The sequence below is a fragment of the Haemorhous mexicanus genome, chromosome 20 (genome assembly GCF_027477595.1).
Source record: "Haemorhous mexicanus isolate bHaeMex1 chromosome 20, bHaeMex1.pri, whole genome shotgun sequence".
In the NCBI taxonomy this organism is placed as follows: Eukaryota; Metazoa; Chordata; class Aves; order Passeriformes; family Fringillidae; genus Haemorhous; species Haemorhous mexicanus.
The window spans coordinates 4,257,849-4,271,539 of NC_082360.1; the positions used below are offsets into that span (position 1 = coordinate 4,257,849).

Genomic DNA, 13,691 nt, shown 5'->3' on the forward strand with positions numbered 1-13,691 from the left:
CAGTGCACCTAGAACTGATGGGCTTCGTGTCCCCTGGAGGCTCTGAGCAGCCCTCCCCACCGAGGGCTACTGGCAGACGTGTTTTTCCTACTGCTCCTTTTTCTTCTCTTCCATATTTGTGTTGTTCATTTCTTTAAGGCAGCTTGGTGAATTTTTTTTTTGTCTTGCTTTGTTGCTGGCTTACTTTTCCCCCCCTCAAATCTTCACTGCGGCATCAGCAGCTTTTCATTGCAGGCCTCGCAGGTGGTGCAAGGGGGCAGGGCTGCTGCCAGGTAAGCTGGGAGAGCTGAGCACAGCAGCTCAGCCTTGTCCTGCATCCTTCTCCTTGCCCTTCCACCCCTCTCCCCCTCTCCATGAGCCCTGACAGTGCTGCTGACCTGCTGTGACCCGGGTTTGCCACCTTTATGTTGCAGGATTGAGCTGACCTCTGATCTCACATCTCTGTAGCAAGTACCTTAGGTCCTCGGCCACAAACATTCTTGCAAATCTTTTTGGTAAGGACATGCTGCTGCTTAGAGGTAGTGGTACCACTGGTAACACCTGCTCGTGTCTTGGGTGATTTTGCTTTTGGGTTATTTTCATGGGGAGGGGTTGTTTTGAGCTGCAGTTCGTTGCCTGTCCCACCTCCCTCCCCTTCTCCCTCTCCTTCCCTCCTCATAACAGATTAATGAGTCCACTCCCCTCTCCCTCCATCTCACTTTCCATGAGCACTCCAGGGCAAATGGGGGCTCTCACATTTGGATGCTCACCTCTTCCAGCTTGGATGCCTGAAACTGGACATCCCACAGCCACTTCTCTGTACTGATCTGCGAAGCTGGGGCTGCTGCAGAGTGGGGGGTTAGTCCTAGGGTGTGTTACCAAAACTCAGACAGGTTTAATGTGCACTTTTAGCCCTGTCACTCCTCCGGCTTTCCTGTGGACCAACAGGTTCCCACGTGAAGCAGCAGAAGTGAGAAACATCCCAAAAATCTAAGTGGGTCCTCAGAGGCTGCTTGCTGTGTAGTTCACAACTTTGAATTTTGGGACTTCTTGATTTTGGAGATGCCACTGAAAATATTCCTTGCCTGTTCCAGGAGGAGCTGTAGGACTTCAGACAGGAGAGTACAGGCATGCAATAGATTTGGTTATTTAAGCTAAAACCCAACTTCTGTTCTAACCTGCATCCCTGCAGAAGCTGTGGTTTTCCTGCCTACAATTCACTTGAGTCCTGTGGCTTCCAACTGGGGCTGAATCTGGACTAAAAGGGGAAGGAATGTGACCTTCACTGAGTGATGCAACTTCCTGCTTTTGGTGACTTCAGCCTTGAAAATTAGAGTGCTCATGGAGGGAGGAGGACAGTAAATCCTTTTGGCAAATACTTCTGCTGGGGTGGTGGCTGTGCTTGATCACACCTGGTGGGTCACCAGTCCTTCTGGAACAGAAGCACGTAGCCTTTGCCCCCCTGGGGAGAAAAACAGTCTGGGTAGGAAGGGGAAGAGTGCAGGGGAAGGATGCAGCCCTTGGTCCAGCCAGCATAGCTTATTCCCAAATCCTTGTCCTCTGCACCTGAGGCTTTTGGCCATCTGTTGCCAGCTGTAGCTGCCACAGTGCAAAGCTGGAGCTCAGGAAATGTGAGTCGTGGGGCTGCAGCTGCCCCTGCTCAGGCAGGGCTGAGCTGTGTGGGTGTGAGACACAACCAGGCTGCCTGAGGGGGGTTGCTGTCCTGGCTGGGCAGCTCCTGTGCAGGAGGGAGGAAGAACCCTGCAGTGTGCCTGAAGGGCCTGGCTGTCATGGGTGGCTTGGAGTGGTCTCTGCCAGATGTTCTTCAAACCTCCCTTAAGGCTGAAAGAGCTTAGTGGGGATTTTTTCTGTTAGAAATGAGTTTGGTCAGGACTCTGCTGAGTGTTGACAGCTGCAGTAAGGCTCCACTCCTTATAAAAGAGAAAACAATGGAAGAAATGGCCCCCTTGGGTCTCTCTTTCAGTTCTCTCTTTCCATGAGGGAAAGCAGGTCCCAGCCAAGCCTTGGATGGCCTCAGTGCTGTCAAGGGTTGAGCTCTCTGTGCCCTCTCCTTGTCACTCTTGGCTAGGAGTGTTGGTGGGACAAAGGAGAGCAGATCCCAGCTGACAGGCTCTAGAAAGGTCTCTCCTCTCTGCCCTCTGGGATTGAGAAAGAGGTGGGGGTGAAGAGCCAGAAGCTGCCCCATGGCAGACCCATTGAACAGGGTCTGCTGAATGGCACCAAACTGCTCCTGACAGGGGCACTCCTGGATGGAGCAGGAGATCCCCCAGACCACTGCAGGGAAGATGGGGATAGCTGCCCAGTTTCCCTGGCTAATGGGCTCAGTTCCCACATCCAGGGGACCCATTCAAGGAGCAAACTCTCCTCCTGCCTGTCAATCCTCCCCTCTCACCTCCTGGCCAGCCACAGGTGGGTTGAGGTGACACTGTTTGAATACAGACTGGGTTTAAGCCTAGGGCTCAACTGCAAATTGGAATTCACGCAAGGGGAATTGGATGGCTGTAAATATCAAGCTCAGCCCTTTTCTTAGTGGCAATTGAGCACTGGAAACTTGCCTCCTCCCCAGCTGTGTTCAGAGTGCCTCTTGGTTATGGGGCACTGAAAAAAACTGGGTTTAGACCCTGAAATTTCAGCAAGGCAGGGTAGACCCTGGTTCTAGGGAATGTCAGAGAGGAGAGACCTTTCTCTGCTCTACAAGGCATCCTGAATGAAAAAGTGGGATGCAGCTGTGGCTTGAGGGCCAACTGTGCTGAAGTTTGAATTTTGAATGAGACAATGCTGGTGATGACAACCCTGGAGCACACAAGGGCAGGAAGCAGCTGCAGAGGTTTAGTGACTGTGCTGACAGACCTTGACCTATTTCAACCATCTCCACTAGTAGCCCTCCAAAAATAGGTGGGTGGACAGGCTAGGGGAGGTTTTGGGAGAGCTGTCCATTGGCATCTGTCCGTGTCCACCCCCTGCATTGCCATCACATAACCCTGGCCTGCCTGCTTGCTCCCCTCTCTGTACAGCATGGGAACTGGGCCTCGTTCTCCTCCCTCTCTTTTGCTAACCTTCCCCCCACCCAGTGGCTTTGCTGTCCTGTCCTGTCCTGTCCTGTCCTGTCCTGTCCAGCATGGTGCTTCTTTTGGATGAGGGAAGCTGGTAAGTTTGGGCTTTCTGGGGGGTTGAGGGTTATTATTTGTTTGCTTCTCATCTTCTGCAGCACGATAGTCGCCCTGGGCTGAGGGAGGAGGAGTAGCAGCAAGGGGGGCAGAGCCCAGGGCCATGGCACTCTACAGGACAGGGTGGCCACTGCTTTACTGCAGCCACCAGACACAGGGATGGCACCAGCCATGGGCGAGGCTGCTTTCAGCTGCCCAACAACCAAGGCATGAGGTGTGTTTGCTTTCCAGCTGCCTCTTGTAGTAAAGGGCAAGAGTTTGGGGATCCCTGCTGAGCTCCCCCTCATGCTCACTCTGTAGGTGCCCAAGTCCACTTGGATGAGGAGGAAGTCTACTGATGGCCTGGTGCTGTTCCCTGCCTCCATATCCCCAGGGAAAACCTCCTCTGACCTATGAGATGTCAGTGGACTGGAGCTCTGGCCCTATTTATAGTCATGATTGAGTCATGAATCCCCAAAAGCTTTAAAAACAGTAACTCAGGATGCCTCCCTCAGACAGCCAGGGAAGGGGAGGCCAGGAACTCCTTCCCATCTCCTCCTCTCCCATCCCAGAGAGGAAACCCTTGCAAACTCCCCCATAGCCTTTGCAGGGTGTGAGTCTCTGACCCTGCCTTGGCATGAGATTTTAGTTCAGACAGCAACTCTGCTTGAGCTCCTGGGGTATTTTTTTGGCTCAGGTCCTGAATTGTCCTGGCTTGCGGCTGCTTTTCTATGTCTCCCTCACCCAGCACTCATGACTTGTCTTCATCTGCTTCTGCTTAACCTTGCAGCATGGGCAGCTGGCTGTTCTCTGCCTGCTAACTCCCTGGGAGCCCTGCTCTGCCTGTGCTGGGCTCCCCTGCAGCTGGGACAGACCCAGGGATGCAGGAATTGGGGCATCTTGCCAGGCTGGGAGCAAACTGGTGTTCAGTGAGCTGGAGAACAAACACTGAGTGATGGAGGAAAGCACAGCCCAGCCTGCCCATGGCTATTCCCACTGCTGTGGTGTTGGCTGGGAAGGTCAGGAGTGTTACAAGGGAATGGGCACACGAGTGATGGATGAGCTGGTCAGGAGCCCAAGCCACCTCCCTGACTTTTCAGCTGTTGCTGCTCTGGCTGGGCAATGTGGGAAGCTTCTGCCTCAAACCAGCTGTAGGCAAGGTCTGCTGGGGGTGGTACAGCCCCCAGTGCCACTGGCTCCTCACCAGCCCCTGTCCTAAAGCCAATGAGACTTTTGCTCCCTGGTCACACTGGTCCTGGCAGCCTCGAGGCACAGCAGGTATTTCCCAAAGCCCAGAGCACCTTTCAACTTCTCTGTCCCGGTGGAGGAATTTCAGATTTGTGTTGATGAAGCTCTTTTTGGTATCTCTGACTCAATCCCTTCTCTCTTTTCTAAGCACTGTCTCCTTGTTCTGCATTTAAGTCCTCTCTGTGTTTTGCTGATTGGCTGAAGCAACTGGCTCACATTTTTGGGACCACCAGGTCCCAAAGCTTAATTTAAAGCTTAATTTAGTGTGTCATTCCTCATATTCTTCCTGCAATACTTCGAGACTGGGTTATAGTCACCACCAGAGATGGCAGCTGCCCCCATGGTAAAGAACTGGGGACAGTGGTGATGGGACCATCCCCAGCAGTGAGATGGAAGGGGACTCCCTGGGGAGGTCTCAACCACCCATTGCCAGGTCTGCCCAGCACTAAGGGCTTTTATTCCCTGCACCTCCTCCTCAAGGGTGAATCCTAGTTTGGAGTGAGAAGAGTCTGGAGCCAGGTTGCTGCTCACCTTCCTTGCCAGGATTTCAGAGCAGAGGACTGATGGTTCTGACAAGGTCCTGAGCCAGGGAAAGGAGCTGGGAATGCTCTGTGCTCCTGAAAATAACCTTTTTGAGTGAAACTATTCCTTAAAAGGGCACAAGCAATCACCAGACATGGTTACAGTAGGGCTCTCCTTAGAATGAGCCAGGACTCCTTTGGAAAGCTGAAGTCTATGAATGGGCTACAGATTTCCTGACCTGCTGTGGATTTTTGCACACATGAGAGGCAGATGCATGTGGCAATGCCACCAGTAACCCCTGTTTTTCAGAGCCGAGGTGCTGTCTTCTCTCAAAAGCAAGAAGCCTTGTGTCAGTGCTGTGGGTGAGCTGGAGTGAAGGGAATGCTCTTGAGGCCACCAGGACATGCAGTTTCCATGCTTCTTTGTGACCTGCAGTCCCTGAGCTGCTCTCATATCCCAAGACCTATTTTTGTCGGGGTTCCTTGTTCTCCAGATTTTCCTTGCGCAGAACCATGTCCAGCTGACAAATTGTGTGATTCAGTGACTTGGGCAAGAGCAGAGATATCTGGATAATCTTTATCTGAAGAAAGGACACAGCTTCTGGCAAAAGATGACCCTAACGTGATTTGATTGATGAGCTGCTGGGAGCAAGCATGCTGATCCAAGGAGAATGGAAAGGAGGGAAGAGCCAAGGATAAGCAGTGGCTCAGATCTCTGGGCCTCCATCCCCAGCTAATTAACATTTCCAGTTTCCATGGCTGAAATGGCAGAGCTTCTTAGTCTGGGGGGTTACATGGCCCCAATGTCCCAGAGAGGGACTGCCTCACGCTCTCTAGTCCAATTCCCCTCACAGCTTGCTCCAAGACCAGGAAGGGATATCCCTGTTGTGCAGATTGGAATTTCTGGCTCTGATGTTCATCCTCCATTAGGATCATGCTGGTTTTGAGGTCTTCTCACTCCAGCTGTCAGCCTGGCCTTGTGGAGATGAGAATCCCTGTGAGAGACTCATCCCCCCTCTCTGATGCCCCCCATCCCTCCCTGCTCCACCTGTGGCTCTCTGGAGGGGACCTCTCCTCCTGGACTCCCGTGGCAACGAGCTTATGCCCTGCCACGTGAAATCTGATTATGCTTGCGTGACTTGAGCGGGATGATCCGCTCCTCAGTGCCGCGGATCCCGCAGAGTGATTATCCACTCTGGGAAATTTCCTTCTTTGTCCTGATGGGATGGCCACCGAGCCTCGGCAACGGCGCTCCAGTAACCCCGGTGCCACAGGATGATCTCCCATCTGGGCTCCAGTAACCCCAGTGCCATGGGATGATCTCCCATCCAGGATCCAGTACCCCCAGTGCCACAGGATGATCTCCCATCCGGGCTCCAGTACCCCCAGTGCCAGGAGATGATTTCACATCCAGGATCCAGTACCCCCAGTGCTATGGGATGATCTCCCATCCAGGCTCCAATACCCCCAGTGCCACAGGATGATCTCCCATCTGGGCTCCAGTACCCCAGTGCCACAGGATGCTCTCCCATCCGGGCTCCAATACCCCCAGTGCCACAGGATGATCTCCCATCTGGGATCCAGTACCCCCAGTGCCATGGGATGATCTCCCATCTGGGCTCCAGTACCCCCAGTGCCATGGGATGACCTCCCATCTGGGCTCCAGTACCCCCAGTGCCATGGGATGACCTCCCATCCAGGATCTGGGGCACCGGCCATGTCACAAGGCTGCTGGACAAGGCAAGATTTTGCAGAAGAATGAGGAAGGAATGAAGCTGTTCCTCACCCTCATGCCGAGGCTGGCAGGAGCAGAGGGCTTCCAAACATGGCTCAGGTGTTATGGACCATGAACCTGATTGAATCGAGGAGGAATGAGGCTGGGGTGTGTCTGAACGTGTTTGTAGGTTGCTGATGTGTGTTGTAGCTTCCCTCGATCCCAGTGCAGGTCTCTGTGTCCATGGGCAGCTGTCCAGCCTTGGGCCATCTGTTTCCTGATGTGGATGGTTCACCCATGAGAGATGCTGGGGCAGTAAGGCCAGAGTGTCTGGAAGATTCTGGCTGAGAGCAAGGGACCACATTTTTTAGAGCCTGGCTCTGCTACGTGGAGGGAGCGCCTGGATGTCCCCACACATTAAACACATCTCACCCTCCTTCCCTGGGACACTGGGAGAGCTTCCCAACAAAAGGAAGTGACCTGCAGGGAGTCTGGGGATTTTACCTCCTTCCCTTGGACAGACTCATCTGTAGAAAGATTGAGAAAGTTGAGCAGTTCAGGCACACCACCCTGTGAAATCAGCACTTGTTCTTGGCTCATCTGGCAACAGGTGAGAAGACGAATCTGGGCTGGTCAAGGGTGCCAGCAGCCCCAAGAGGCTCTGCAAAGGACAGTGAGGCAGTAACGCCTGGAGTTAATTAGTTTGGCTTCTCCAGTTCTTATTAGTAGCTCAGAAGGGTTGTAACTTAGCTTGGTGCCAGACAAGAGGATTTACACTTCCGATTGAGTTTTGACTATCCTGCTGCAGTTGATGAAGCAAAGTCCTTCTTAGAGGCATGAGGTTTGCAAACAGCAGCTTGTCCTGCCCTGAGGGGAAGCTGCTTTGCCTTCTCCCCAACACACACACCGAGGGCTCTCCCTGCTCGTTTATGTGAATAATAATGAACCAACCTGAGGAGTGAAATGACTGAAATGATTTCTCTCCCTGTTTCTCTTTGCAGACCTGAAGACTATATGAAGTTGTCCCTAGCCTCCTCCTAAAGGCATCCCTTGGCATCATTAAAGGCTTGAGAGAAATACCAAAACCAACCAAACACACCCATAAGAGAAACCCATAAACCCTCAAAACTTGGGATCCCCTCTTGGTCTGAAGTTGAGTTCTACAAAAACTCCTGTCAAGTTTGAGGATATCCTATTGTGTGGCTCCATGGACTGACTGGGGCAGGGCCCAAGCAGTGACTTGAGTTGTGTTTGGGGGACTGGGAAGAACCTTCCTCCCTCTCCCCCAAGCAAAACCCAAAGTGAACACTAAATATGCAACAAGTCTATTAGTTGTGTTGGCTTCATATATTAGGCCATTAAATTCATGTTTTTCCTTTCCTGGGGTGGGCAAACCATAGCTCTGCTCTCAGACCAGCTGGGACCTTGTACCAGAATCTCAAGTTATTTTGTCCTGGGGTCAAACTCCTCTTTGTTGCCGGGGGGTGGTAACTGCCTGTGATTTCCAGTGTTGTACAAAGCTGCTTTACTCTTTGAGGGCTGGAGGGACAAAGTGGGGTCCATGTGAGGGATGGCTGGGCTGACTCAAATCTTGCTTCTGTAGTTATTTTAGCAGAGAGCTGATTCTGTAGGTACAGAGGATACCCAAGAAGTGATGAAGTTTGATGGTTTAGCTGTTCTGCTTGTGGTGGAGAGGCCACTCTTTGGCTGCTGATATTATCTGCATCCTCATTTTCCCTACTCCAGCTCCCAGGAGGAGAGACCCAAGGAGGCAGCTATGGCATCAGGGGTTCCCTCTGGCTCAGGATGAGATAGTGGAGGTCCTGGGAGAGGCCCACTCCCCATTCCTCTGCCTGCTGGCTATTCCAGTGCCCTCTTCTCTTGCTGCTCCATCGGAGCCAGAGCTCAGGGTTGCCCCTCAGCTCTGTCACACAGAGCAGATGAATTTGGCTGGGCACATACTCAGTTTCAAATCAAAGCCAGCTGGTTTTTGAAAGAGAGAAGAGGGTCCAAGTCCTTTAGTGATGTTGTAGAAACACCAGGCTGGGTGGGGATGTGTCCTCCAAAGCTTCTCTGTCACTGCCTTTTGGCTAACACTGCAAACATATCAGGAACCCAACAGGCTGCTTTTTTTTTTCCTTTTTAATTCCTATGCAGACAATACTTGAAACCTTGTACACAGTTGTCCTTTCCAGCTCCTGGGGTATGCAAACTCCTCCTAAATGGGCTAAATGTTTAAGGAACAGCAGGAGGCTTCAGCTTTAGAAGAGGCTGGGCTGCCCCCTCCCAGCCGACAACTGCAAGCGTGTTCAGTGTTTTGTATATGAATTAAGGCACATCTGGACCCTCTGCTTCAACATCCTCCTGGTACAGCCACTGTCTCTTCTGGATACTGGCTGGCTGGCTGTGTCCCAAGCACCCAACTATGCAAAGAATGCCTTATATCTGTTGTGTTTAAGTTACATGGCAATATGTACATCCAGCAAAGTCAGTAGTTAAGTCCAGATTTTTGCTAGTGGCAGCAAGTCAAACTCTTTCTTCAACTCAAATGGCTGTCTGGGTTTTTTTTTTTACTTTTGTTTGGTTTTGTTTGTTTTGTATCTGATGGTGGCTCTTATACAAAAGGACTGTAATTCTAGTGGCTTGAATCTGTAAAAATTGCCTTTGTTTCGTCCAATAAACCTTTGAATAGTTTATTTGGTTTGTGCTTGTTCTCCCTACCTCCAGCAGCTTGTAACTTCTTCCTCAAGAGATTTGTGTTTTGGAAATCTGGATTTTAGGTTAGAAGTACATTCTGCCCTACTATGACTTTTATCCCATAAATTATTACATTCCCATAAATGATCAGAGGGAAAATCAAGGATATTCCCCTTTTTCTGCTGGAGCAATGCAGTGTTGCATTCCTGCTCTTGTTTGGCTGCAGAGCAATTAACAACATTCCCACTGCAGAGCTCTGCCCAGGATTTCAGCTGCTGTGGACACGGGTGCTTAGCAGTTCCTAAACCCCAGCTCTCTAACATACCTATGGCTCACTGCCCCAAACCTCCAGCTAACTGAGAAAGTCTTGGACTGAAATGTCTAAAAAGAGCCTAAGGGAGTTAAGTATGCAAATGTAATTGCCTATGAAGAAGAATTAGGCTGCTTCAAAAATCCTCAATTAATCTATTTTGTTAGCAATAAGTAAAATCCTGTTTGACCTCCTGAATCCAAGTAGTTTTGAGGACAGCTTTATGAGAAGACAGAATGATTTTATTTGTGAATGGGTTATGTTTGATCTGAACTCATCCAAAAAAATACCCAAAAGCAAAGCAAGCTGGATCACTACAGGTTTGTTTTGCAAGGTCACCTCTGATAGGAGAAGCTCCTCTTCAAAGACAGTTTCATGTTTGTGGTGCCTTACTCTTCCTTCCCAGGCTCTTTTCTCTCTTTATCTTTGTTTTGCTATCCCTTTGTTGTAGATTGTGTAGTGTAGAGAAGTAACAGCAGAAACAGCTATTTTTCTATTTTCCAAATGCACAGTCATGATGTTTAAAGTTGAGGGGAGAGCCAAAATGCATTGATGTTGTGCTTCAAAAAAAGAGAGTGAATATTGTCTGTGATACTGAATTTGGAGACAAGGAAATGGGGCTTTGGAGAGGTTTCAGCAGTGCTGGTGTCTGTGATATAAGGAGTGAGGGATGCAGACCTGTGTGGGCACTCCCAGCTGGGATGCACTGCAGACACAGGAGGCCAAGCTGTGTATTGAATTTCTCCACACCAGACTGGCAACATGCCCTCTGGTGCCCAGTGGTGATCTCAAATAAAATATTGATCACTCATGACCCTGCTTCCCTTCCTCTCATCTGAAAAGGGCAGCTGGATGCTCTTTCTGTGAGCACAAAACATTACAGAAGAGGCAAATCCAGGCTTCCATAAACAAAAGATCCCACATCATTATCAGGATTTGTTTGGCCATAGGACCTTTGCATTTTAATTGCAATGGAAAAGAACTGGCAAATGAACTTGCTTTAGCCAGGATCTGCTTTTTTCCTGCCCTGTTTGCTTCAGCAATGTTGAAAAGACAGGCTGCTGTTCCTGCTGCTGCTGGGGCTTAGCCCAGGAGAGGGGGAAATGCAGAGCAGAAGCTCAGGGCCACAGGAAGAAGGTTCCTCTGCTCATTCCTCACTATCTTCCTCTGATCTTATTCCTGCCATGGTGGCTGCTGGTGTGTTGATGCTGTCCTTTCAAGTAAAGATTGTGCCCTGGTTTTGCCTGTCAATAGTTATTATTGCCCCTCCTGTTACTGGAACAGATGATAGCTTGTCCACACAGGCCTTGCAGGAAGACTACCCCAGGTTATCCAGTGGCGTGCATTTAAATGGATTAATTAAATGGTTTAAAGTCCCGTGTGGGAAACTGGTTGTGGCAGGAAAGAGGACTCTTTACAGGGTGACCACGTGGGAGTAAAAGGCAGATTCTGTGTTTTTAGCCCATGGGAGGTGCTGAGCAAGCAGGAGGAGCTGGGATTGTGGCAGGTCTGTGCTCTGAGCTGTCACTGAGTTCTGGCCTCACGCTCATGCAGGGACAAAATTAGCCTTGAAGTAACAGGAACTTCATCTGCCTTGTCACAGCCATAAAGCACCACATCCTCATTAGTTCTTTGTATCTCCCACAGGAGAGTCAGGAATGAGATGTGCTAGGCAATAGAGCAGCCTGATCCCCATCAGGTAGGAGTCTGGCAGTGGGAACATTCCATCCCTCAGCTAGCCCTGCCTGGAGATATTCATCTTGCCCCAAAAGGGAATTTTGTGCAGTTCCATCAGTTCATGAGCTACCTGCCAACAAATGGCACTCATGTGCTGCCCACCCCTTGTACCCCCCAGTGATGAGCAGTATAAATCCTCCTACAAATAAAACCCTGACACAGATACCAATCTTCATGGGATGTACAATGGTTAACTGGTTCAGGGTAGGGAAAAATCAAGATATCTTCTGTCAGGGTAGAAGGGTGGTGTTAATAATTTACTATGGGACTGCCTGGGGATTAAAAATCTCAGCTAGGTATACCACTGGTCAGCCTCTGCCTACACAGGGACCACGTCACTGCTGGACTGGCTACCTGGGTCCATCTCACCATTGCACATTGGCAGACAAACTCGAATCAAAGCAAATTCCTATCCGTGATCTTATCTTCCAGTAGCTGATTAAAATCATGTCCACACTGGGAGGTGGTCTGCTGTCTAGTTTTAAGTTAGGATATGCATCTAAAATTTAATAGCTATTCCTGAATTATTCTGTATCGACATCCTCTCATTACAGAAGGAAAGCACATTGGGCTGTTGAATCTTAATCCAGGTTTGTTACGGAGTTTGCTAAATTGGGACATGTTGGTCATATAAAATTCCATATGTCAAGTTATCCTTAAAAGTTTGAGCATAGATAAGCCCTAAGGAGCTCCAAAGCCAGTGTTAAAGCAGGCTGGTTTATCTCCACGTTTAGGGAGCTGCAGAGAGACGTGCACTGCACGGTGATGGGATAGATGGGAAGGGGGAGGAAGGAGACCCAGAGGCTATCTCTGCCTTATCTCACACAGACAGATTCCCTGCAGCCACTAAGGCTTGCACAGTGACCTGCCTTTGGCTCCGTGTTTCATTTGACAGTGATGTTCTTGCTCCTGGACTGGCTATTCCTACTTCTCCTTTCTTCTCAACAGGGTTCAGAGAGAGCAGCTGGCTGCCATCTTCAGACTGATGAAGGAAAAAAGTGACACGTTTGGAGAGATGTCAGAAGGGGACATGAAGGAGCAGCTCAGACTGTATGATATATAACCCTGCAGCCAGGGGAGGTTGTGCCCAAAAGCCATCTTGGCCCTCGTTCTGCAGGACACTGGAAGCTGTAGTGCTTTAAAAATATCTCAGTAGTTATTTTGCAGTTCCAGATTGTTTTGCAAACACGTGTAGGCCTGTGATATGTATTTTAAAAGACTTATAATTCCTCAGCCGTTTAATAATTTTGCTTTGTAGAGCTATCATCTCATACAGTGATTTTTTACCTCTTTTTGGCTGGGTCATATGTCTCAGTCCTACAAAGCTGTTAAACTCACTTCTTTTCTGGCCAGGCTTTATGCAAATGAACTTTCAAGCCTAGTCTTTCTCAGTTTGACATCTGAAGAAAGCCAAAGATGATAGGTGTAAAATGGATGAAAATAATAGAATAACTCAGGTTGAAGGGTCCTGTAGTCCAGCCTCCTGCTGAAAGTTGTGAGACCAAGGTGGGTTACTCAGAGCTTTATCCTGCTGGGTCTTGAAAAGCTCCAAAGATGGAGACTGCCTCCCTCTCTTGGCAGGGAGGCTTCCAGCCCTACAGTTAGAAAACAAACACCAAAAGCAAAGCATCAGTGCTCTGATCAGGACGTGTTGCCCCTCATCTCCTCCTTTAGGCTGGCTTTTGAAACCAACCCAAGCTGGTTCTGGCTGACCTCACTGAGATCATCCTCATGCCTGAGGAAGCAGTAGCAAGCTTCAACCTGGGAACACAAACATCTCCTCACACTGGTGCAAGGACCACAGAAAGGCTGCTGGGTTTATCACAAGGATGGTTGTGTCCACCTCAGATCCTGCTCTTCTCATGCAAAATTATGTAGGAAAATACATACTTAGGAAATCTCTGTGATTTTTTCAAGCATTTTGAGCGGTCTTGAGCAGCCCTTGGTGGTTTGAATTGAGTAAATCAATGAACATTCCTAATTATAGCTAAATGTCTTCTGGTGTGCTTATCTCTCCTTATACTTTCTTATCAGGAAGGATTTTCTTGATTTTAGTAACTGCTCACAAAGGGAGGCAACATTTTCTGTCCCAGTTTTAGGGAATGATCACTAAAAAAATTAGTTTTGCTTTATTTTGTGTAATCCTCTTCAGTCCAAGAAACCTAATATCTCATTATCTGGTTACTGTTTCCCAGTACAGTGAGTTCTGGAACATCAGACACTTAAACATTTAAGAATCATTTTATCTTCTAATTGTTTTCACTTAGGCCAAGGCATATTTATAATGAGTTCAAGCTGGTTTTACTACCAGTCATGAC

General features: G+C 49.3%; 1 protein-coding gene across 3 annotated transcripts in view; it reads left to right on the forward strand.

Moving 5' to 3' along the window:
* Positions 1 to 13,359, forward strand: part of MXRA7 (matrix remodeling associated 7) — a 28,810-nt gene extending 15,451 nt beyond the window's left edge. The window contains exons 5-6 of one of the 3 annotated variants that reach the window (XM_059864627.1): positions 414 to 494; positions 7,631 to 9,325. In XM_059864627.1, coding sequence (XP_059720610.1) covers positions 414 to 447 — 34 coding nt within the window. In that variant the 3' untranslated portion in view covers positions 448 to 494; positions 7,631 to 9,325. Of the gene's footprint in view, positions 1 to 413; positions 495 to 7,630; positions 9,326 to 12,321 lie in introns of those variants that run through there. The other 2 variants (XM_059864625.1, XM_059864626.1) reach the window with 2 other exon arrangements.
* The last annotated feature ends 332 nt before the right edge of the window (positions 13,360 to 13,691 follow it).